General features: G+C 41.4%; 1 protein-coding gene across 2 annotated transcripts in view; it reads right to left on the reverse strand.

Annotated features, from left to right (window-relative positions):
- klhdc4 (kelch domain containing 4) overlaps positions 1-24,181 on the reverse strand; it is a 97,844-nt gene that overhangs the window by 46,921 nt on the left and 26,742 nt on the right. For both annotated transcript variants that reach the window (XM_059993014.1, XM_059993013.1), the window contains exons 4-5: positions 13,921-14,019; positions 9,922-10,058 (exon numbers count right to left, since the gene is read on the reverse strand). In XM_059993014.1, the coding sequence (XP_059848997.1) occupies positions 9,922-10,058; positions 13,921-14,019 (236 nt within the window). The remainder of the gene's footprint in view (positions 1-9,921; positions 10,059-13,920; positions 14,020-24,181) is intronic.

Here is a 24,181-nt window from a genome sequence, read left to right on the forward strand (position 1 = left end):
ATCATTTCCTAAGAGATCTAATATTGCATCCTCCTTAGTTGGTACCTCTATATATTGATTTAGAAAACTTTCCTGAACATATTTTATGAACTCTAACCCATCTAGGCCTTTAACAGTATGGGAGTCCCAATCAATGTGTGGAAAATAAGATCCCCTACAATCACAACTTTCTGTCTCCTGCAGTTGTCTGTTACCTCTATGCAGATTTGCTCCTCCAATTCTCGCTGACTATTGGGTGGTCTATAATACAACCCTATTAATGGGGTCATACCTTTTCTGTCTCTCAGCTCCACCCATATGGCCTCAGTAGACAAGCCTTCTAATCTGTCCTGCTGAAGCACTGCTGCAATATTTTCCCTGACTAGCAAAGCCATCCCCCCCACCCCCTTCATCCCTCTGCCTCTATCACGTCTGAAACATAGGAACCCTGAAACATTGAGCTGCTAGTCCTGCCCCTCCTGTAGCCAAGTTTCAGTAATGGCTATGATGTCATAATTCCATGTGTCAATCCAGGCCCCCAGCTCTTCTGCCTTTCCCACAATACTCCTCGCATTGAAATATACACACCTCAGAAGATTATTACTACCATACACAACCTTACTATTTGTGACTTTGCATGAACTACTAACATCATTTATTTTTACCCCTGTTCCACTATCTACTCTAACACTCTAGCTCCCATCCCCTGCAAATCTAGTTTAAACCCTCCCCAATAACACTAGCAAACCTCCCTACAAGTATATTGGTCCCCTTGTAGTTCAGGTGTAAGAACCAGGAAGTTTCTGAAATCAAATATATACAATGGGGTACCGAGCAAGGTACTGAAAACATGTTCCAACCAACTTGCAGGAGTATTCAAGGATATCCTCAATCCTCATTACTGCTGCTGGAGATTTCCATCTGCTTTAAAAGGGCAGCAATCATACTGGCACCCAAGAAGAGCAGGGTGAGCTACCTCAGAGACTATCGCCTGGAAGCACTCTATCACAGTAGATGTGATGGAGTGCAATAAAAGGTTGGTCATGGCAAGAATTAACTCTGGCATGAGCAAGGACCCAAACCCATTATAACTTGCCTACTGCCACAAAAGGTCTACAGCAGATACAATCTCACTGCTCTCCACTCAACTCTGAAGCACCTGAACAACTGCAAATCATGCATCAGGCTGCTGTTTATCAATTACACCTCAGCATTCAACATCAACATCTCCTCAGTACCAATCAACAAGCTTAAAAATCTTGGCCTCTTTGCTTCCCTCTGCATCTGGATCCTCAATACCATCATCAAGAGACCACAGCCAGTGCAGATCAACAATAATATCTCCTCCTCGCAACTATGTGGCCCAAAGATATCAGCTAAGCCCACTACTCTACTTTCTCTTCACTTATGATTGTGTTGCTAAGCACAGCTCAAGCTGCATATATAAATTTGCCAATGACACCACTGTTGTTGGCAGAATCTCAGATGGCAACAAGGTTGGCATAAAGAAGTGAGACAGATTGGCTGGTTGAGTGGTGTTGCAACAGCAACATTGCACTCAACCTCAGTAAGATCAATTAATTGATTGTGAACTTCAGGAAGTGGGAGTTAAGAGAATATACACCATTGAGGGTTCTGTGGTGGAAAGGATAAGCAGCTATAAGTCCTTGGCATCAAATTCTCAAGGGATCTATCATAGTCAATGCATTGATACAGTCACAAAGAAAGCTTGCAGATGTATAGTGGAAAGTATTCTACGTGGAGGCTCGAATTTGCAGGATTGAAAGAGGCTGCAGAAGTTTGTAGACTTGGCCCTCTCCATTATGGGCATAACCCTCCCCACCATTGAGTACACCTTCAAAGGTCAGTGCCTCAAGGAGGTGTCATCTATCATTAAGGACCCTCACCATCCAGGACGTGCCTTCTTCTCATTACAACCATCAAGGAGGAGATACAGGAGCCTGTTTTAATGAACAGTTTCTTCCCCTCTATCATCTGATTTCTGAGCAGTCCATGAACAGAACCTCACAGTTCCCTACCACTTATTTTGTACTGTAATACTGCCACCAAACAACAAATCTCACAACATACATCAATGATATTAATCCTGATTCTATTTTGAGTTGCAAAGAAGAGAGGTATAGGGAGAATAAGGGAAATGTCCAAGAAAAAGTTAATGGCACCATTGGGTGTTGGTTGAGAGAGGGTGAAGGAGGCTTGTAAGTTGCTACTATTCTGTTGGGACTGAGAGGAGAGATAAGAAAGAAACAAAATAAGAAATTTGAGTTATGGAACAGAGGGATATCAGGAAACATGAAATTAAAGGGAATTTTGGAGAAGTTAATCAGGACAGCTGTCATAGCGGCGAGAGAGAAACTGAGTTAATGCCTTATGTCAGAATTGGGCAAGATCACTGGATGGAAACATATAGCAGGCCATGCAGCACCCATGGAACTAACGCCTCACGTCATGACTCCCACATATCAAAAGGTCCCCGAAATACCATCACTGTTTCTCTCTTTTCAGAGGTGGCTCTTGGCCAGTTGAGCACCCTTAGCAATCTCAATTTTTGTATCAGAACTGGACAATTCCAGACACACACCCAAAAGGTAGATTATAAGTTCTGTAGCATGTCCAGGTAGAAGACTGGATGTCCTTTACTGAGTTTATGCCAGACTTCACCAGGATAGAGCAAGGGGTCAAAGACAGAGGTAAACTGAAAGTGGGATAATGAATTAAACTGAGTGGGTTATCCTTACAGAGTAATGGAGGTATTCCAAAGAGCCGCATTTGCTTTCTCCAATGTGGAGCGTACCATATATGAACACCAGATACTGTTGAATAAACTGGAGGAAATGCAAACAAATCGCTTCTTTGCCTGGAAGAAATATTTAGATTGCTGGTCAATGGAAAGATGCAAGAAGGACACTAAGTATGGGCATAGAAGGAAAACCTATACACGGAGGAAACAGTACCTCTAACATGCTGAGAGGTGAGATATATCTGTATAATGGTGGCTTCTCAATGAAGGTAGTAGAATTATGGAGGATGAGAGTCAAAGGCTGCTGAAGTGAAAGAATGTCGAGAGAAATCATATCCTTGCTCTGGATGGGAGGAGGGGTAGAAAGTAGAACAGCTAACAGATAGATGTGGTTGAGAGTGTCAATTGTTGGGGAAAGGAGCAGCCGAAGCAGGCCACAGTCTCAGCTCAGTACATTGCGGAGCCTGCAGACACGAAGCCCAGAGCAGGCCACAGCCTCAGTGCTGTGAAGAGCAGAGTAAATCTTGCAGACTAATGAGCAGAATCAGCCCAACCTTTGCCTCTGGTCCTGACACCCTGCCTTTTCAATCTATCTGGTCCAATGTTTAAATCATCCAAGCATCAGGTCATTCCTCATTCTAAGACCCAGGCCCTGTCACATCAATACACACAGGGCCTGGTCCCTGCTGCCACATCTCAGCTTGTACCCGACCTTTCCAAACTGGCCCAGTGCTTAGATTGATCAAACCTCATCCTCGATTTAGGTGAACAGGCCCTGAACCTGCCTCTCCTCTGCTCCGCTTGCCCTGACTTAGACTTGCAACCGCACGATTTGACCCTCAACTCAGCCTCACCTTCCATTAGATCTACATCATTTGCAGTGATCATTTACCATTATTTTTTTTAAATGGGATTAACAAAGTACATAGTTGTACTTCTTGTTTTGTTAACTGTTGATAAGTTGTCGCTCACCTTCAGCAGTGCCACCTTTAACTGGAAGTAGTTTCTTTCTACCCTTTACAAGGATTCTCTACACCCTCATTAACATTCTTCTAAATTGAAGGTCAAAATATCTTGCAATGTTGATAAGGCACTGGATTACAAAGAAGAGGAAGTTATGCCTTATTCACAAAGAGATCATATCTCACTTTGAGAGTGCATTCACATTGTGCATCACAAGTTAGGAAAGATACTTTAGCCTTGGAAAGGATACAACAAAGATTCACTAGACTGATCCTAGGGATTAAAGGATCTAGTTACTTGGGACAGAGCAAATCTAATTTTACAGGAGTTAACTCAAGAGGGTATGTTTAGAGGTCATTATCTCCCATGGGGAGTTAAAGAACAGAGGTACAGCACTAAAATTAGAGCTTGCCCATTTTGGAAATGAAATCAGAAAGCATTTATTCCCTTGTATGTTAGACAATGTAATTTTGGAATTATAATCCCAAAGAAAATTTTCTGGAAGGTCATTTAAGATTTTCAAGACAGAAACTGATGTTTTTTCAGCTATCAATATAAAGGAATAGTAATTAAAAAAATAATGAATGTATTTGAGGTCATATTTAGCCATGATCTAATTGTACAGCTGTCTGGTTTACTCCTGAATATCATATTGCATAAACAACTCCATAGACTCTACTCCAAAGTCCAGTCAAATCTAGAGATCTTAGCCACTTGCGTGGCGGAGAGGGAGATGGGCAAGAGTAAGATCACATATCACGGAGAGGTCAAAAATAAGACCAACCAAATGAGGGTGTGCGTTCAGGGAGTGTTAAGAGGGATACAGGAGGAGAGGAAAAAGACAAATAGAAAGAAAAAAAGTATGCAATGACAGAGGTAAATGAGGCAACTTTTGATCATTTCAACAGTCTTTCTTTCATTCTTTCCTCTCCTTTTTGTCTACAGTCGGCCCTCCTTATCTGCGAGTTCCGCATGTGCGGATTCAACCAACTGTGGATCGGGAAAACCCGGAAGTTCTTTCTCCAGCACTTCTTGTTTGAGCATGTACATACATTTTTTCTTGTCATAATTCCCTAAACAATATAGTATAACAACTATTTATATAGCATTTATATTGTATTAGGTATTAGAAGTAATCTAGAGATGATTTAAAGTATACGGGAGGATGTGCATTGGTTACCATGGATTGGGAATTAAAAAAATGAAGTTCTCTAAGTCTGAACAGGTACATCTGGTAATATTTAGCGTCAGTTAGTCAAACATTTGTCTTAGTATACAGTATATATTTTACCTTTCTATGCATTTAAAACACTTGAAACATATGTATTTCAATAATTAAACCACTGCGTTGCTTAGTAATAATTGTAGCTTTCATCGAGTCAGGGCCTTCACATGCTCCATTATTCTCACTTTATCCTTTAAAATTGTTCCCATCGTTGACTGACTGTAGCCTAATGCTTTTACAATGACCGATGGTTTTTCACCGCTTTCCGATTGCTTTATTATTTCCACTTTATGTTCAATCGTGATCGCTTTCTGGAACAGAAACACTGTGGGCGGCACGTCCCGAGCTCCACCGGGTCCTAAAGTCCACCAACTTCAGCATCCGCAATTTTTGGTATCCGGGGGTGGGGGAGAGTGTCTCGGTACCAATTCCCCATAGATAAGGAGGGCCAACTGTATTTTCTTAACATCTATTTAGATATTTTTCCTAAAAAAAATTCAATCTGCCCAAATGAATCCTTTGAACCATTCTGCCGGCTTTTGATAATAAACACAAAGAACAGCATGAGACATTTCCTGCGTAAATATCTCATTGCTCTTGGTTTGTAGAAACATTACGCACTGCTTTAGTTGACAGTAAATATAACCATTTTGTTTTTTTTTTAAACTATGGGTGAGGTTTGGAACGAATCAAGGGGCTTCAATGCATGCCATGTGCCAACAAAATTTTTGAGAGTGCCATCTTGGGCATGTGTGCCATGGGTTCAACACCTGTAAGTTTCTGTCTCACACTGTACTGCTTCTACAAAACGTTACAGTGATAGTAAACCTGAGTCCAATAATGATAGCTAATAGCATCTTTTCAATTTTTCCTCAAACTTCCTCCCTTAACTGTTAATTCTGCAAGATTGTGGCTCACAGATCCTTTTCTGAGGCATCTGTCTCAGCTTCTTATACATTTCTTTAATTCATCTAGCTGCTTAATATGTTAAATGATTAGATGACAGGCATTTTAAAGAACATCAACAATAATTTACAAACTCATTGAACTGCTTTGTGGATCCCTGAGATAATGATTACATAATCAAGCAACATTCACAGGAAACAGCTTGTAGTCTCTCAGTTGATCACCAGTGACATCACCATTTCATGCTCCAAAGTAATGCTGAGAACAATGAATAAGGTTGAGAACACTGCAGAGGTGACTAAGGAAGTACTAAAGTTTGAATCATCAGTCAGACCATTATTTGAGCTTCATTATATTCCACATTTTCATTCCAAGAGATACCAAGTCTTGTGCACAGCCTTAACAGAAGAAGCAATGAGAAGAAACGCTGATTTGCAAAACAGAAATTCTTCAGTAATCTATCTTTGTTTACCTTATGTTCCAAATTCTTAAGAGGGCAAGTGATACAACATACTTACATTAGTTTGGCTTAGGCCTCCTGTTACTATTCCTATTTCAGAATCCTCACATCTATTTCTCTTGTTCATTACCTTGCACAGGACACACAGTCCTTCCAGCAAACCACAAATAAATATCCTGCTCCAGCTATTTATCTCAATCCTTGCCCATATCACTTCCATTATGGAAAGAATGTATTGCTTGCTAGACTCTCTTCTTCATTGATCTTTATTTCTGAATGCAGGTCTCTGTCTTAAATAGCCTTTTCCTGTCCTTCCTTATGTAATACATTCTCTGCTTAAACTTGCTTTTAGCACTTTAATATGTTATGAATATACCACAGCTCTGAGGGGCCGAAGGGGCGGGAGCAGCCCCCTCCTTCTGGAGAATCGCAAGAGCACTATTAATTCGGGTCTCGGACCCAGGCAAATGAGAGACTGTGTAACGGTTTTGGCCAGGGCTCTTAGAGACACCTGTGCTAAGTGCATGACCCTGCTACGTGACAGCTACCACGGATATGGACACCCTCGGGCAATGTGGGGATGGGGATTGCATCACCCTACTTTGATGGACATCTACAACTCTGCAAGTCAAGATAAAAGGGGACTGCAAAAGGCGGTACCCCAGAGAGACGCACCAGAAGGACTCGATCGCTCAACGTTCCCGTGATAGCTGGAAGCCAGTCAAAAGCCACGTGCGCTCCGTAACTTGTCTGCCTGGGGAGCGGGTGGCTGGTAATACCGAGAAGGACTTCGAACTAATAACAGGGAAACAATGCTCCCCTGATTCAACGGAGTTGCTTCGTCAAAGACCCAGGCAAGTTTTGTCGTTTCTCCTCACTCTCTCTGAAACCCGTGAAACCCAGCGATTCCCCAAAGAGACTGATTGCAGACTTCTGAGTGACTTTTATATTTCCAACGGACATTATCCCCTAGACAACAGTCGAGATTATTTCTTAATGATGATTATTGCTATACCCGCGCTTTAGGTTGAGTTTTGCCGATGTATATGTTCTGAATGTTTGTATTATCATTACTTTTGTGCCCCCCTTTATGAATAAAACCATTCAAAAATAGTGTCATCAGACTCCAACGGACCTCTCTATCTTTGCTGGTGAGTTATCCAGTTACGGGATACGTAACAAATGTAAGAAGCATTTTAAATGGAAAATGCACAGGTTTCTTAAGTTTTTTTTAAAAAGAAGGTAGTTCAAGAAGAAGGAACAGGGTTAAGCACCAAGAGAGACAGAGATGGAGATTTTACAGCAGAGCTCAGAAACTTGGACAACAAATGTAAAGCTGGTAGAGCTGGGAAAAAATATCAAAAGATGGAAAGATAAGCACCAAGTGGGAACAGAGACAGATACTGTGGGGCATTAAAATAATACAGAAAATAAAGAAACTAAAATTTAAAGATACTGTACATGATGAGAGGTGAAAACAACATTAAACCAAGTCAAGTCAACTTTTATTGTCATTTCGACCATAACTGCTGGTACAGTGCATAGTAAAAATGAGACAACGTTTTTCAGGACCATGGTGTTACATGACACAGTACAAAAAACTAGACTGCACTACGTAATTAAAAAAAAACCCACAGAAAAAGCTATACTAGACTACAGACCTACACTGGACTGCATAAAGTGAACAAAAACAGTACCAGCATTACAATAAATAATAAACAGGACAATAGGGCAAGGTGTCAATCCAGGCTTCGGGTATTGAGGAGTCTGATAGCTTGGGGGAAGAAACTGTTATATAGTCTGGTCATAAGAGCCCAAATGCTTTGGAGCCTTTTCCCAGATGGCAGGAGGGAGAAGAGATTGCATGAGGAGTGCATGGGGTCCTTCATAATGCTATTTTCTTTGCGGATGCAGTTTGTAGTGTAAGTGTCTGTAATGGCGGGAAGACAGACCCCGATGATCTTCTCAGCTGACCTCACTATCCGCTGCAGGGTCTTGCGATCCGAGATGGTGGTGCAATTTCCGAATCAGGCAGTGTTGCAGCTGCTCAGGATCCTCTCAATACAACCCCTGTAGAATGTGATGAGGATGGGGGGTGGGAGATGGACTTTCCTCAGTCTTCGCAAAAAGTTGAGATTCATAGGAGTCTGACAGCATCTTTGTTGAGAAAGGGTACAGAACAATTCTGCTTTGATTTATCTATGATAGCACCAAAACAGATGCTCTATCAGGTACAGTGGACACCACATCTTGGTGCAGAGCAACCACACTGCTTGCCCAGCCTGTCTCGCACCAACCCTCACAGGCAACTTGTCCAAAATGAGCTATGATATGACTCACTGTTGGGGCTGCATCAGAAAGCAGATATTCACCGCAGGGTCCTGGCATGTAGCATCAGAGAGGGCTGGGGTTAACAGCAAGTGTCTAGTATGGCAGCAGAAACAGATGTCTAGTGTTTTTTTTAATATATAATGGTATGTTCCTTTCAAAGTTTTGACTGCAATGGATCAGTATACTAGTCTCTTAATATTAACTGTTTTCATGCCAAAATGTCATATAAAAATTGCTACAACTGCTTATGTGTCTTACTAATTTGAAGAGTCATCCCGATACAATCAATTAGAGGAACCTCAAGATTGTCAGTCTGTAGGGATAGCCAGTCTGAACTGAGCCAAATGAAACTCAAACCAGATTAACAGATTGCAAAACTCAAGGTTAGTGCTTTTGGCTGCAACTCCCTCACATTTGAAATTCTTCTCACTGGTTCAATTGCTCCAACCCTGGTTTAGCTGAATGACAACTTCATTAGCGCTCTAACAGTTTGTTTTTTCTTCTGATTATGATTATAGAATACAATATTTAAATTATGCTGCTGGAATGATTAATTATTTGAAATATTTATTTTTCCATGGAGGTAATCCAGGATTTCATGCATTCAGAACATCATAGCTTGCAATTAGTGCAGCATTGTCAAGCAGCTGAGGGAAACAGAAACAAATTTCAATAGCCAACAGGAAAGCATTTTGAAGCACGGCAAATTACAGGCTGTTTTATGTTATTTCCAACCAAACAAGTCTTCAAGGCTGGCAAACACCCACACATCTCCTGGAGAATTGAACATGTTCCAATAGAAGGCAATCCCAGCAATTTAAGTGACTGAGAAAGAACAGTAATTTAGATATTTTGCTTCAAATGAAGAATGTTAATCCAAGAGTCAGTGAGAATGCCTTCTATACTAGATTGGCTAGGATATTAAGAAATCTGTAAAGATCCATAACTGCAATTTTGATTCTGTAACCTTTTTACCTTAAAGAATAATTTATTCATATATAGCAAATCTGGCAGTGAAGTAAGACTTTAACAACCTTTCAAGGTTCATAAAGCATTAGGCATGGATTCAATTGTTACATTGTTTAGAAGCTGCAGCACAAAACAGGCCTCTCAGTCTGCCAAAGCCATATTAGCAAACACTATCATATCAGATTCTATTGGGTGAAGCGATTTTACAAAGTTAACAGCAACAAATATCAAAAAGGTTTACCATATTTATGACAGATACATCTTAAAACTTAAACACGGTACTTAATATGTATACTATCAACACCAAATATACAAAACAACTCTTACTTGATTTGTTCCCACATCCTATTGGCAAGATGTAGCACCCAAAGATCCTTATAATGGTAAAACTGTTCACCATTTGGTGATGCGAATTCTCCTCCAAATACCCAAAGCTGTCCACCTGCTTGAGGAACAACCACAGCCTATTTGGAAAACCAAACAGATATTGCAGTTTGCTGTGAGAAATATTTTACTTCAAATACTATAAGTTATTAGAAACATGTATACATGATACATTACATTTACAGATCATGATGATAAGAAAGCCAATTTTTATTCTTGTATTACACAGGTAGTTCTGCTATAACCTTTTAAGCTGTACATTAGTGAACTAGGGAACACTATTTGGATCATGCAAACTGCATTGTTTATAATGCAATGACTATCATAAAAACTTGCTATCATGAAGATCTGTACTCTGAAGGTGACTTCAGCGTGTTCTGCTATCACACAACTAACCAAAAGGCAAGAGTTCTAAGGAATGTGACTATCATGTTAAAGAACTAAATTTGTTTGTCATCACATGTATCCAGGTACAGTGAAAATCTCATCCTGCATATCATTCATACAGATCAATATGTTACAGCAGTACATTGTTTTACCTTGTAAAATCTCAATAAGAGAAAGTACAATGCAGGTAGAGAATGCAGGCAAGGTCATAATAGGGAAGACTGCAAGGTGAAGAGTCCATGTTATTTTACCAGGAACCATTCAAGTTTTATAATACTGGGACAGAAGCTGTCTGAGACTGGTGGTACTTGCTTTCAGAGTTTGGTATCTTCCTCCTAATAGGAGGAGGAGGAAGAAGGGGAGAGAATTACCAGGCTGATGGGGTCAATGATAATGTTGGTTGCTTTGCCGAGGCAGCGAATGGAGTAGATAGTCCATGGACGAGAGGCTGGCTTCCATGATGCGCTCAGCTGCAGTTGAAGGCAGAGCAGTTGCCATACCAAACCATGATGTATCCAGATAGGATGCTTTCTATGGTGCATTGATAAAAGTTGGTGAAGGTCAAAGGCAATAGGCCAAATATCTTTAGCCTTCTGAGGAAGTAGAGGTGTTGATGTGCTTTCCTAGCCATTGTGTCAATGTGGTTGGACCACAACAGCCAATTAACTGGAGAGCCAGTGGATGTAGTGTACCTGGACTTCCAGAAAGCTTTTGATAAAGTCCCATATAGGAGATTAGTGGACAAAATTAGGGCACATGGTATTGGGGGCAAAGTACTGACATGATTTGAAAATTGGTTGGCTGGCAGGAAACAAAGAGTAGCGATTAACGGGTCCCTTTCGGAATGGCAGGCTGTGACCAGCAGGGTACCGCAAGGTTCGATGCTGGGACCGCAGCTGTTTACAATATACATTAATGATTTAGATGAAGAGATTAAAAGTAACATTAGCAAATTTGCTGATGACACAAAGCTGGGTGGCAGTGTGAAATGTCAGGAGGATGTTATGAGAATGCAGGGTGACTTGGACAGGTTGGGTGAGTGGGCAAATGTATGGCAGATGCAGTTTAACGTAGATAAATGTGAGGTTATCCACTTTGATGGCAAGAACAGGAAGGTAGATTACTATCTAAATGGAGTCAAGTTAGGAAAAGGGGAAATACAACGAGATCTAGGTGTTCTTGTACATCAGTCAATGAAAGCAAGCATGAAGGTACAGCAGGCAGTGAAGAAAGCTAATGGCATGCTGGCCTTTATAACAAGAGGAATTGAGTATAGGAGTAAAGAGGTCCTTCTGCAGCTGTACAGGGCCCTGGTGAGACCCCACCTGGAGTATTGTGTGCAGTTTTGGTCTCCAAATTTGAGGAAGGACATTCTTGCTATTGAGGGAGTGCAGTGTAGGTTCACAAGGTTAATTCCCGGAATGGCGGGACTGTCATATGTTGAAAGATTGGAGCGACTGGGCTTGTACACACTGGAATTTAGAAGGATGAGAGGGGATCTGATTGAAAAATATAAGATTATTAAGGGATTGGACATGCTGGAGGTAGGAAGCATGTTCCCGCTGATGGGTGAGTCCAGAACTAGAGGCCACAGTTTAAGAATAAGGGGTAGGCTATTTAGAACAGAGATGCGGAAAAACTTTTTCACCCAGAGAGTGGTGGATATGTGGAATGCTCTGCCCCAGAAGGCAGTGGAGGCCAAGTCTCTGGATGCATTCAAGAGAGAGTTAGATAGAGCTCTTATAGATAGCCGGATCAAGGGATATGGGGAGAGGGCAGGAACGGGGTACTGATTGTGTATGATCAGCCATGATCACAGTGAATGGCAGTGCTGGCTAGAAGGACCAAATGGCCTACTACTGCACCTACTGTCTATAATGATGTACTTGAAGCTCTTAATTCTCTCAATCTCATGACTGTTGACATAAACAAGAGCATGTGCCCACCTTCCTGAAGTCAATGACCAGCTTCTCTGCTTTGCTGAGATTGAGGGAAACATTGTTGTCATGTTGCCATGTCATGAGGCACCTCACCTCCTTCCTGTACTCTGATTCACTGCTATTTAAGATACAGCCCACTACAGTGGCATCATCTGCAAAACTGTGGATGGAGTTAGAGTAGAATCTGGCCACATAGTCATCAATGTACAGGAAGTAGAGTACGGGCTGAAGATGCAGTCTGGTGGGGCTCCAACGTTGATCATTGTGGCAGAGCTGTTACTGTCTATCCTTGTTGATTGGTCAGGAAGTCAAAGATCCAGTTGCAAAGGAATGTGTTCAGTCCCAGATCTAGGAGTTTGAAGATGCATTTGCTTGGACTTAAAGCTATAGTCAATAGACAACAGTCTAATACAAGTAACTTTTCTGTCCAGATGCTCGAGAAATGAGTGTAGAGTCAGGTAGATGGCATCTACCATAGATCTCTTTCAGCAACAGGCGAATTGCAGAGGGTTGAGATTATCCGGAGGATAGAGTTAATGCATGCCATGACCAACCTCTCAAAGTACTTCAGGATAGTGGATGCCAGAGCCACTGAGCAGTATTCATTAACACATGAAACACTGTTTTACTTTGGCACCGGGATGATAGTGGCATTCTTAAAGCAAGTGGAAACCATAGACTGAAGCAGGGAGAGGTTAAACATTTCTGCAAATTACCCTAGGCAGCTGATCTGCACAGTATCTAAGAACACAGAAAGGACACTATTCGGGCCTGATGCTTTCAGCGGGTTCTCTCTCTCAAACACTGATCTTACGTCTACAATGGTGACTGTGGGTATTGGAGGCTGTTGGGTTGGGTAGTGATACTCCAGTTCTCTACTGTTCCAAGCATGCAGAGCATGCGTTAACCTCATCAGGAAGACATGCGTGTTGTCTGTGGTGCTGTCTGACTTTGCTTTGTCGCCCCTTATGGCATGCAAGCCCTGCCAAAACAGGTTTATGCTGTTGTCTCTTGGCATCCCAAAGAGCTTTATGGTGGTCATATCTTGATTTCTTGTCAAGGTCTGGGTTACATGATTTGAACACCATAGCTGTACACTTCAGTAGGGTGGTTCATCCAAGCTTTTCTGTGTGGGAACACCCGGATTGCCCTATTTCACACACTGTCCTCAACACACTTGCTGATAAAGTCCATGATAGTGGTGACACACTCATCTAGGCTAGCTGATGGTTCTTTGAATATGGATGAGCCTACCAACTCAAAGCAGTCACCTTGTAAAGTAGTTACATCATAAATGTACTGTACTTTCTAAAATAACCTATCTCAGGATTTCTTCCAAACCTTTAGGCTTCTGAAGTGATGGTTTCATCGTATGCAGAGAAATACAAAATTGAAGATTTCTTCACTGGCATGGATGAATTTTAATTTCATGCTACAAGATGTGATTTACTGGAACATATTGACAAAAGCTAACTTTTTTTTAGTTGGGCTGGGTATTGAATAAGGCAGTTAAAATGTTACACATGACCAGCTGCTGATATGTATTGGACATACAAATCTTTAAAGGTGAAATTTTACAAAATGTTCCTCTCTTATTCACCAAACTAAGTTTTACCTGATGGGCAGAGCGTGGTGCTGGTGGATTTGGGATTTCAAATTTTGTCCATGCATTCTTCTTTATGTTGTATAAATATAACTCATTGTAGAGAAAAGTCTGTAATGGAAGGAAAAAGATCCATTATGAATATATTATAAATATTTCTTCAATCCATTCCTTTTATATGCTTTACTCAACTGAATGATTTAAGAGCCATGTTTTTAAAAAGTGACACCCCAAGACAGATCTAAGGAATTTGTTTGTCTACTTTTTTCTCAGTCTTGGTAGACAGCTCAGTGCAATTTTAATGTAATCAGGTGGTTATATCCAGTCCACCAGTTTTGTATTCCACTAAACTTCAGTGAAAAGTAAAATTAGCCAATATCAAAAACAGATGGCAGAAACAATACAACCATTCTCCTGCCAAGCACATATTCTTTTACAAAACCAAAGCTACAAAATAGGATACACAGCTTATCCAATTGCTTTAAGAATTATTTTAAATTACATTTTTATACTAATCACTTGGATTTTCCCACCAGACCCAGAAATGTTTATTTCTTGTGAAAAAAGATAATTCCACAGATTTAGTCACAAAGAGCCTGATGATGTGATATACAGGATGGATGTATTTCCTGTTTTGCATCATTTAAATACATGTTATAGTACTATCCACTAGTGATCATAAGAATCAAAGCTTGAATACTGTCAGATCTATTAATTAAAATTTAGTTTATGTATATAGATAAGCAAAAAGTGGCCCATTAAGTGGCGTCTGCCATTTGAAACACAAGCAATCTAAGATGCCTAGTACGTCTCAACTTCTATTGCTCAAGTGGTGCAGGCACTTATAAATCTCTTTCTATAAGACAACAAAAACAGGATAAAAATTGAATTATTGTAAGCCAATTGGCAGCTCTCTGTGAGTTAATAAACACAATGCAATGTTTTAAGATATCAAGCAGATGCAACGTAGATGGCATTTCACAACCAATACTAACAATTCATAAATACAATATACAAGTTATATGAGCATCAATGTCACATTTTCGAAAGTCTGAACTTCAAGTCTTTTGGGTGAAACAATATACACCTTTCATATGTCCTCTGAAGAGGATGCAAAAAAATTACAAGGCAATATTCCAAAATAACATGCAGAATTCCCCGTGTATATATCCAATTTTAATCTCTCCATCATTATCACTACACTAAAGTTATTTGGTTATTAACATACTGCTTTCTTTCATCATTTGCTGCAAGCAAAGAAGCTACTGTATTTTCTATACTATGGTAATAACTGCACTTCAAAAATGCTTTAATGGCAGTTAAACTCCAAAAGGTTATGCAAACACTAAGTCAAGCTTCTTATTTTAAAACCAACATTAGGTATTACATTTACTTTCACAGTTAATAAGATTAAATGAACATTAAATTAAAATATGAAACCCCTAAACAGTCTTCTCTCTTCCTGAAGGGCCTCAGCCTGAAACATCACCTGTTTACTCTTTATCCTAAGGGTAAAGATGCTGCCTGGCCTGCTGAGTTCCTCCAGCATTTTGTGTGTGTCGCTTCTCTCTTCCAACATCAACTGCACAAAGCTTTTGGACTAATGTGAAGACTACTTGCAATACCTAGAGGTCTGCATACTTTTTTGAACCTAGACTATGATTGTTTAAAAGGTGTGCTCAGTATTGATGAGAAGTACTATTTATGTGTTACTAGTTTAGACCATTAAGCCGTAAGACATTGGAGAGAATTAGGCTATTTGGCCCATCGAGTCTGCTCCACGATCATGGCTGATCTTTTTTTCTCGTCCTCAACCCCAGTTCCTGGCCTTCTCCCCGTAACCTTTTATGCCATGTCCAATCAATCTCTGTCTTAAAAACACCCAACGATCTGGCCTCCACAGCTGCCTGTGGTAACAAATTCCACAAATTCACCACCCTTAGGCTAAAGAAATTTCTCCACATCTGTTTTGAAAGGGCATCCCTCTATCCTGACGCTGTGTCCCCTTGTCCTGGATTCTTCTACCATGGGAAACATCCTTTCACATCTACTCTGTCTAGGCTTTTCAACATTCCAAAGGTTTCAATAAAATCTCCCCTCATCCTTCTGAATTCTAATGAGTATAGACCCAGAGCCATCAGATGTTCCTCATATGAAAATTCTTTCATTCCTAGAATCATACTCGTGAACCTCTTCTGGACCCTCCCCAATGCCATCACAACTTTTCTTAGATGAGGAGCCCAATGTTCAAGGTGAAGCCTCAGCATCACAACCCTGCTCTTGTATTCTAGACCTTCTGAAATAAATGCTCACATGGAATTTGCCTTCCTCCCAACCGACTTAACCTGCAAGTTAACCTTTAGAATGTTCTGCACAAGGACTCCAAAGTCCCTTTGCATCTCAGATTTTTGGATTTTCTCCACGCTTAGAAAAGAGTCTGTACATTTACTTCTACTACCAAACTGCATGACGATGCATCTTCCAGCACTGTATTTCATTTGCCACTTTCTTGCCCATTCTCCTAATTAAAGTCCTTCTGCTTCCGACCCATTTACTCAACACTACCTGCCTCTCCATCAAACTTCGTATCATCTGCAAACTTGGCAACAAAATCATCCATTCCATCATCTAAATCATTGATATACTTCATAAAAAGAAGCGGTCCATCACCGACCTCAGTGGAACACCACTAGTCACTGGCAGCCATCCAGAAAAGGATCTTTTTATTTCTACTCACTGCCTCCTACCAATCAGCTAACCATGTTAATGACAAGGGCTCTTAACTTGGTAAGCAACCTCATGTGTGGCACCTTGTCAAAGGCCTTCTGAAAGTCCAAATAAACAACATCTACTGCATCCCCTTTGTCTATCCTACTTGTAATCTCCTCAAAGAATTCTGATAGGTTTGTCAGGCAGAATTTTCCCCGAAAAAAACCATGCTGACTTTGTAATATCTTGTTCTGTGTCACCAAGTACTTCATCACCTCATCCTTAACAATTGATTCCAACATCTTCCCAACCACTGAGGTCAGGCTAACTGTTCTATAATTTCCTTTCTGCTGCTTTCCTCCTTTTTCCTACTTTCCAGTCCTCTGGCATATCGGAGTCCAATGATTTTTGAAAGATCATTTCTAATGCCACCATAATTTCTAACGCTACCTGTTTCAGAACCCTAGGGTGCAGTTCATCTTGTTGGGTGACTGATGCACCTTCAAGTCTTTCAGCTTTTTGAGCACCTTCTCTCTGCTAATAGTAACCACACCCACTTCTCTTCCTTCATACACATCAGGCACCCTGCTAGTGTCTTCCACAGTGATGATTGATGCAAAATACTCATTTAGTTCATCAGCCATCTCCTTGTCTCCCGTTGTTATTTCTCCTGCCTCATTTTCTAACGGTCCTAAATCCATTCTCATTTCTCTTTTATTTTTAACATTCTTGAGAGAACTTTTACTATCCACTTTGATATTATTTGCTAGCTTGCTTTCATATTTCATCTTTTTCCTTCTAATGAATTTTTTAGTTGTTGTCTGTAAATTTTTAAAAACTTGCCAATCCTCTATCTTCCCACTAATTTTTGCTTTGTTGTATGCCCTTTCTTTTGCTTTTACAATAGTTTTGACCTCCCTTGTCAGCCATGGTTGTATCATTTTACCATTTAAGTATTACTTCATTTTTGGGATACATACATCTTCCTCACTTTTCCCAGAAACACACACCATTGCTGCTCTGCTGACATTCCTGCCAGCAGCTCCTTCCAATTTACTTTGGCCAACTCCTCTCTCATACCACTGTAATTTCCCTTACTCCACTGAAATACTGCTACATCAGACTTTACTTTCTCCCGATCAAATTTCAAGTTGAACTCTATCATATTGTGATCACTGGTTCCTAAGGGTTCTTTCACCTTAAGCTCCCGAATCAACTCTGGTTCATTATATAACACCTAATCGAGTATAACTGATCCCTTAGAAGGCTCAATGACAAACTGCACTAAAAAGCCATCTCTTAGGCATTCAACAAACTCACTCTCTTGAGATCCATTACCAAACTGATTTTCCCCAATTGACCTGCATATCAAAATCTCCCATGACTACCATAACATTGCCCTTTTGACACGTCTTCTCTATTTCCTGCTATAATCTGTGGTCCATCTGCTATAATCAGTAGCTCCCAGCTACTGTTGGGAGGCCTGTATATAACTGCTATCAATGTCCTTTTAACCTTGCAGTTTCTTAATCCAAGCCACAAGGATTCATCAACCTCCGATCCAATGTCACATCTTTCTACTGATTTGATGCCACTTTTTAACCAGTAGAGGCACACCACCCCCTCTGCCTACCTTCCTACCCCTCCAATATGTGTAACCTTGGACATTCAGCTCCCAACTACAACCATCCTTCAGCCACAATTCAGAGATGGCTACATCATCATACCTGGCAATCTGTAACAGTGCAACAAGATCATCCACCTTATTTCTTATACTAGGTCAACACCTTGAGTACCGTATCTGCTACCCTTTCTGATTCTGCATCCCTAATGTTTTGATACTCACTCTCTTGACTGCAACTAGGTCCCATCATCTGCCTGCCCACTACATTTACTTTTTTTACCCATCGTCCTATCCTGAGTCCCTGTACTCCGGTTTCCACCCCCTGCCAAATTAGTTTAAACCCTCCCCAAAAACTCCATCAAACCTGCCTGCAAGAATACTGGTCCCCTTTGGGTTCAGGTGCAACCTGTCACTTTTGAACAGGTCATACCTCCCCCAGAAGAGATCCCAATGATCCAAGGACCTGAAGCCCTGCGCCCTGCACTAGCTTCTCAGCCACACATTTACCTGCCAAGTCATCCTGTTTCTACCCTCAGTGGTGCGTGGCACAGGCAGCAATCCAGAAATAACTACCTGGGAGGGTCTGCTTCTCAGCTTTCTATCTAGCTCTCTAAATTTTCTTTTCAAGACCTCTTTGCTTTTCCTTCCTACGTCATTGGTACCAATATGTACCAAGTCATCTGGCTGCTGTCCCTCCCTCTCCAAAATGTCACAGACACGATCTGAGACGTCACTGACCCTGGCACCTGGGAGGCAACATACTATCCGGTGTCCCATTCACGTTCACAGAATCTCTTATCTGTTCCCCTCACCACTGAGTCCCCTATCACTACAGCTCCCTCTTCACTGTGGCTGAAAAAATTGCTCATTACCTCTGTTCTAACAGGTTGCCCCTCAATCCTGAGGCACTGCCCTCTAGTTCTGAATATCCTAGCACAGGAAACATACTTTTCCACATCCACCCAATCAAGTCCTTTCAACATTTGGTAGGTTTCAATGAGAAACCCCTACATTCTTGTAAAGTCTGGCGAGTACAAGCCCAAAGCTGCCAAACACTCCTCATACGTTAATCCCTTCATTCCTGGAATCATCCTTATGAACCTCTTCAGGACTCTCTCCAATGATAACACGTCCTTTCTCAGATACTGGGCTCAAAATTGTTGACAAAACTTGAAGTGCGGCCTGACTGGTGTCTTATAAAGCCTCAGCATTACCTCCTTGTTTTTATATTCAATTCCATTTGAAATAAATGCTAACATTGCATTTGCCTTCTTTACCTCAGACTCAACACACAAAATGCTGGTGGAACACAGCAGGCCAGGCAGCATCTATAGGGAGAAGCACTGTCAATGTTTCAGTCCTGACGAAGAGTCTCGGCCCGAAATGTCGACTGTGCTTCTCCTTGTAGATGCTGCCTGGCCTGCTGTGTTCCACCAGCGTTTTGTGCATGTTGTTTGAATTTCCAGCATCTGCAGATTTCCTCATGTTTACCACAGACTCACCCTGTAAATTAGCCTTCTGGGAGTCTTGCATGAGGACTCCCAAGCCCCTCCTGATGTCTGAATTTTCTCCCCATTTAGATAATAGTTTGCACTATTGTTCCTTTTGCCAAAATGCATTATTATACATTTCACAACACTATTTCATCTGCCACTTTTTTGCCCATTCTTCCAATTTGTCCAAGTCCTGCTACAATTATATTGCTTCCTCAGCACTACCAATACCTCCACCTATCATCGTATCATCAGCAAATTTTGCCAGAAAGCCATCAATTCTAACATCTAAATCACTGACAAACAATGTGAAAAGTAGCGGTCCTAATACTGACTCCTGAGGAACACCACTAGTCACTGGCAGCCAACCAGAAAAGTTCCTCTATCCATGCCAGTATCTTTCCTGTTAGCGTCATAGGATTTTATCTTAAGCTGCCTTATGTGCAGAACTTCATCAATGCCTTCTGAAAATCCAAGTAAATAACATCCACTGCCTTTCCTTTGTCCACCCTGCTGGTTACTTCCTCAAAGAACTCTAACAGATTTGTCAGGCAAGATTTCCCTTCACAGAAACCATGCTGACTTTGACTTATTTTATCATTAGTCTCCAAGTACCTCAACAATAGACCCCCAACAGTTTCCCAACCACTGAAGTTAGGCTAACATAGAACATACAATAGAACATAGAATAGCACATTATAGGCCCTTCGGCCCACAATGTTGTGCCGACCCTCAAACCCTGCCTCCCATATAACCCCCCACCTTAAATTCCTCCATATACCTATCTAGTAGTCTCTTAAACTTTACTAGTGTATCCGCCTCCACCACTGACTCAGGCAGTGCATTCCATGCATCAATCACTCTGAGTGAAAAACCTTCCTCTAATATCCCCCTTGAACTTCCCTCCCCTTACCTTAAAGCCATGTCCTCTTGTACTGAGCAGTGGTGCCTTGGGGAAGAGGCGCTGGCTGTCCACTCTGTTTATTCCTCTTAATATCTTGTACACCTCTATCATGTCTCCTCTCATCCTCCTTCTCTCCAAAAAGTAAAGCCCTAGCTCCCTTAATTTCTGCTCATAATCCATACTCTCTAAACCAGGCAGCATCCTGGTAAATCTCCTCTGTACCCTTTCCAATGCTTCCACATCCTTTCTATAGTGAGGCGACCAGAACTGGACACAGTACTCCAAGTGTGGCCTAACTAGAGTTTTATAGAGCTGCATCATTACATCATGTCTCTATCCCTCAACATGAAAGCTAACACCTCATAAGCTTTCTTAACTACCCTATCTACCTGTGAGGCAATTTTCAGGGATCTGTGGACATGTACCCCCAGATCCCTCTGCTCCTCCACACTACCAAGTATCCTGCCATTTACTTTTTACTCTGCCTTGGAGTTTGTCCTTCCAAAGTGTACCACCTCACACTTCTCTGGGTTGAACTCCATCTGCCACTTCTCAGCCCAATTCTGCATCCTATCAACGTCTCTCTGCAATCTTCGACAATCCTCTACACTATCTACAACACCACTAACTTTTGTGTTGTCTGCAAACTTGCCAACCCACTCTTCTACCCCCACATCCAGGTCGTTAATAAAAATTATAAAAAGTAGAGGTCTCAGAACAGATCCTTGTGGGACACCACTAGTCACAATCCTCCAATCTGAATGTACTCCCTCCACCATGACCCTCTTCCTTCTGCAGGCAAGCCAATTCTGAATCCACCTGGCCAAACTTCCATGGATCCCATGCCTTCCAACTTTCTGAATAAGCCTACCATGTGGAACCTTGTCAAATGCCTTACTAAAATCCATGTAGATCACATCCACTGCACTACCTTCATCTATATGCTTGGTCACCTCCTCAAAGAACTCTTATCAGGCTTGTTAGGCACGATCTGCCATGCCGACTGTCCCTAATCTGACCATGATTCTCTAAATGCCCATAGGTCCTATCTCTAAGAATCTTTTCCAACAGCTTTCCCACCACAAACATAAGGCTCACTGGTCTATAAGTACCTGGACTATCCTTACTACCTTTTTTGAACAAGGGGACAACATTCGCCTCCCTCCAATCCTCCGGTACCATTCCCGTGGACAACGTGGACATAAAGATCCTATCTAAAGGCTCAGCAATCTCTTCCTTCACCTCATGGAGCAGCCTGGGAAATATCATGTTAGGCCCCAGGGGACTTATCCATCCTAATGTATTTTAACAACTCCAACACCTCCTCTCCCTTAATATCAACATGCTCCTGAACATCAACCTTACTCATATTGTCCTCACCATCATCAAGTTATCTCTCAGTGCTGAATACTGAAGAGAAGTATTCATTGAGGACCTTGCTCACTTCCACAGTCTCCAGGCACATCTTCCCACTTTTATCTCTAATCGGTCCTACCTTCACTCCTGTCATCCTTTTGTTCTTCACATAATTGAAGAATGCCTTGGGGTTTTCCTTTACCCTACTCGCCAAGGCCTTCTCATGCCCCCTTCTTGCTCTTCTCAGCCCCTTCTTCAGCTCCTTTCGTTACCCTATATTCCTCAATAGACCCATCTGATCCTTGCTTCCTAAACCTCGTTTATGCTGCCTTCTTCCACCTGACTAGATTTTCCACTTCACTTGTCACCCATGGTTCCTTCACCCTACCATTCTTTATCTTCCTCACCAGGACAAATTTTTATCCCTAACATCCTGCAAGAGATCCTTAAACATCGACCACATGTCCATAGTATATTTCCCTGCAAAAACATCATCCCAATTCACACCCGCAAATTCTAGCTTTATAGCCTCATAATTTGCCCTTCCCCAATTAAAAATTTTCCTGTCTTCTCTGATTCTATCCTTTTCCATGATAATGCTAAAGGTCAGGGAGCAGTGATCACTGTCCCCTAGATGCTCACCCACTGGCAGATCTGTGACCTGACCCGGTTTGTTACCTAATACCAGATCTAGTATGGCATTCCCCCTAGTCAGCCTGTCAACATACTGTGACAGGAATCCATCCTGGACACACTTGCCCCATCTAAACCCTTGGAACTAATCAAGTGCCAATCAATATTAGGGAAGTTAAAGTCACCCATGATAACAACCCTGTTATTTTTGCACCTTTCCAAAATCTGCCTCCCAATCTGCTCCTCGGTATCTCTGCTGCTACCAGGGGGCCTATAGAATACCCCCAGTAGAGTAATTACTCCCTTCCTGTTCCTGACTTCCACCCATACTGACTCTAGAGGATCCTGCTACATTACCCACCCCTTCTGTAGCTGTAATCGTATCCCTGACCAGTAATGCCCCCCCTCCTCACCTTTTCCCCCCTCTTTATCCCTTTTAAAGCACTGAAATCCAGGAATATTGAGAATCCATTCCTGCCCTGGTGCCAGCCAAGTCTATGTAATGGCCACTACATCATAACTCCATGTATGTATCCAAGCTCTCAGTTCATCACCTTTGTTCCTGATGCTTCTTGCATTGAAGCACACACATTTTAGCCCTTCTACCTTTATAGCTTTTATTCTGCTGCTATCCTGCTGCTGCTAACTCGCCTATAATTTCCTTCCTTTTGCCTTCTTCCCTTCTTAAAGAGTGGAGTGACATTTGCAATTTTCCAGTCCTCCAGGATCATGCCACAATCACACGATTCTTGAAAGATCATGAACAGTGCATCTGTTATCTCTTTAGCAACTTCTCTCAGGACTCTGGGATCTAGTCCATCTGGTCCAGGTGACTTATCCACCTTAAGATCTTTCAGCTTGCCTAGCACTTTTCCCCTTTGTAATAGCAACGGCACTCACTCCTGCTCCCTGGCACTCACTCCTGCTCCCTGGCACTCACTGACCTCTGGCACACTGCTAGTGTCTTCCACGGTGAAGACTGATGCAAAGTACCTATTAGGTTTATCTGCCATTTCTTTGTCCCCCATTACTACCCCACCAGCATCAATTTCCAGTGATCCAATATCAACTCTCACCTTGCTTTTACTCTTTATGTAACTGAAAAACTTTTAGTACCCTGCCTTATATTATTGGCTAGTTCATCCTCATATTTCATCGTCCCTTCTTATGTCTTTTTAGTTGCCTTTTGTTGGATTTTAAAAACTTCTCAATCATCCAACTTATCACTCACTTTTACTATCTATATGCAACAAACCCATTATGGTTTTTTGGTTTTTGTATTTCACTGTTACAAAGGTCATTTCCACAAGAGTTGTATCTGCAGGCTTCAGTTTATTATCTTTGATATGCCATTCAAAACATATTTCATGGAATGACTAAAACAGTGGAATCAGTGTTCAATTCCATTTTAATTAATTTGCCATTCACTTCTGGTGTAAACCATATTGCTAATCTATTGTTAGCTTTCAAATTGTATATCTCAAGGCTATCCAGTCCTGTGTCACTCTCTTTATTATCGGATTCTTTTCATCAACAGCATGCAATTTAGTGCTC

The sequence above is a fragment of the Hypanus sabinus genome, chromosome 17 (genome assembly GCF_030144855.1).
Source record: "Hypanus sabinus isolate sHypSab1 chromosome 17, sHypSab1.hap1, whole genome shotgun sequence".
NCBI lineage: Eukaryota > Metazoa > Chordata > Chondrichthyes > Myliobatiformes > Dasyatidae > Hypanus > Hypanus sabinus.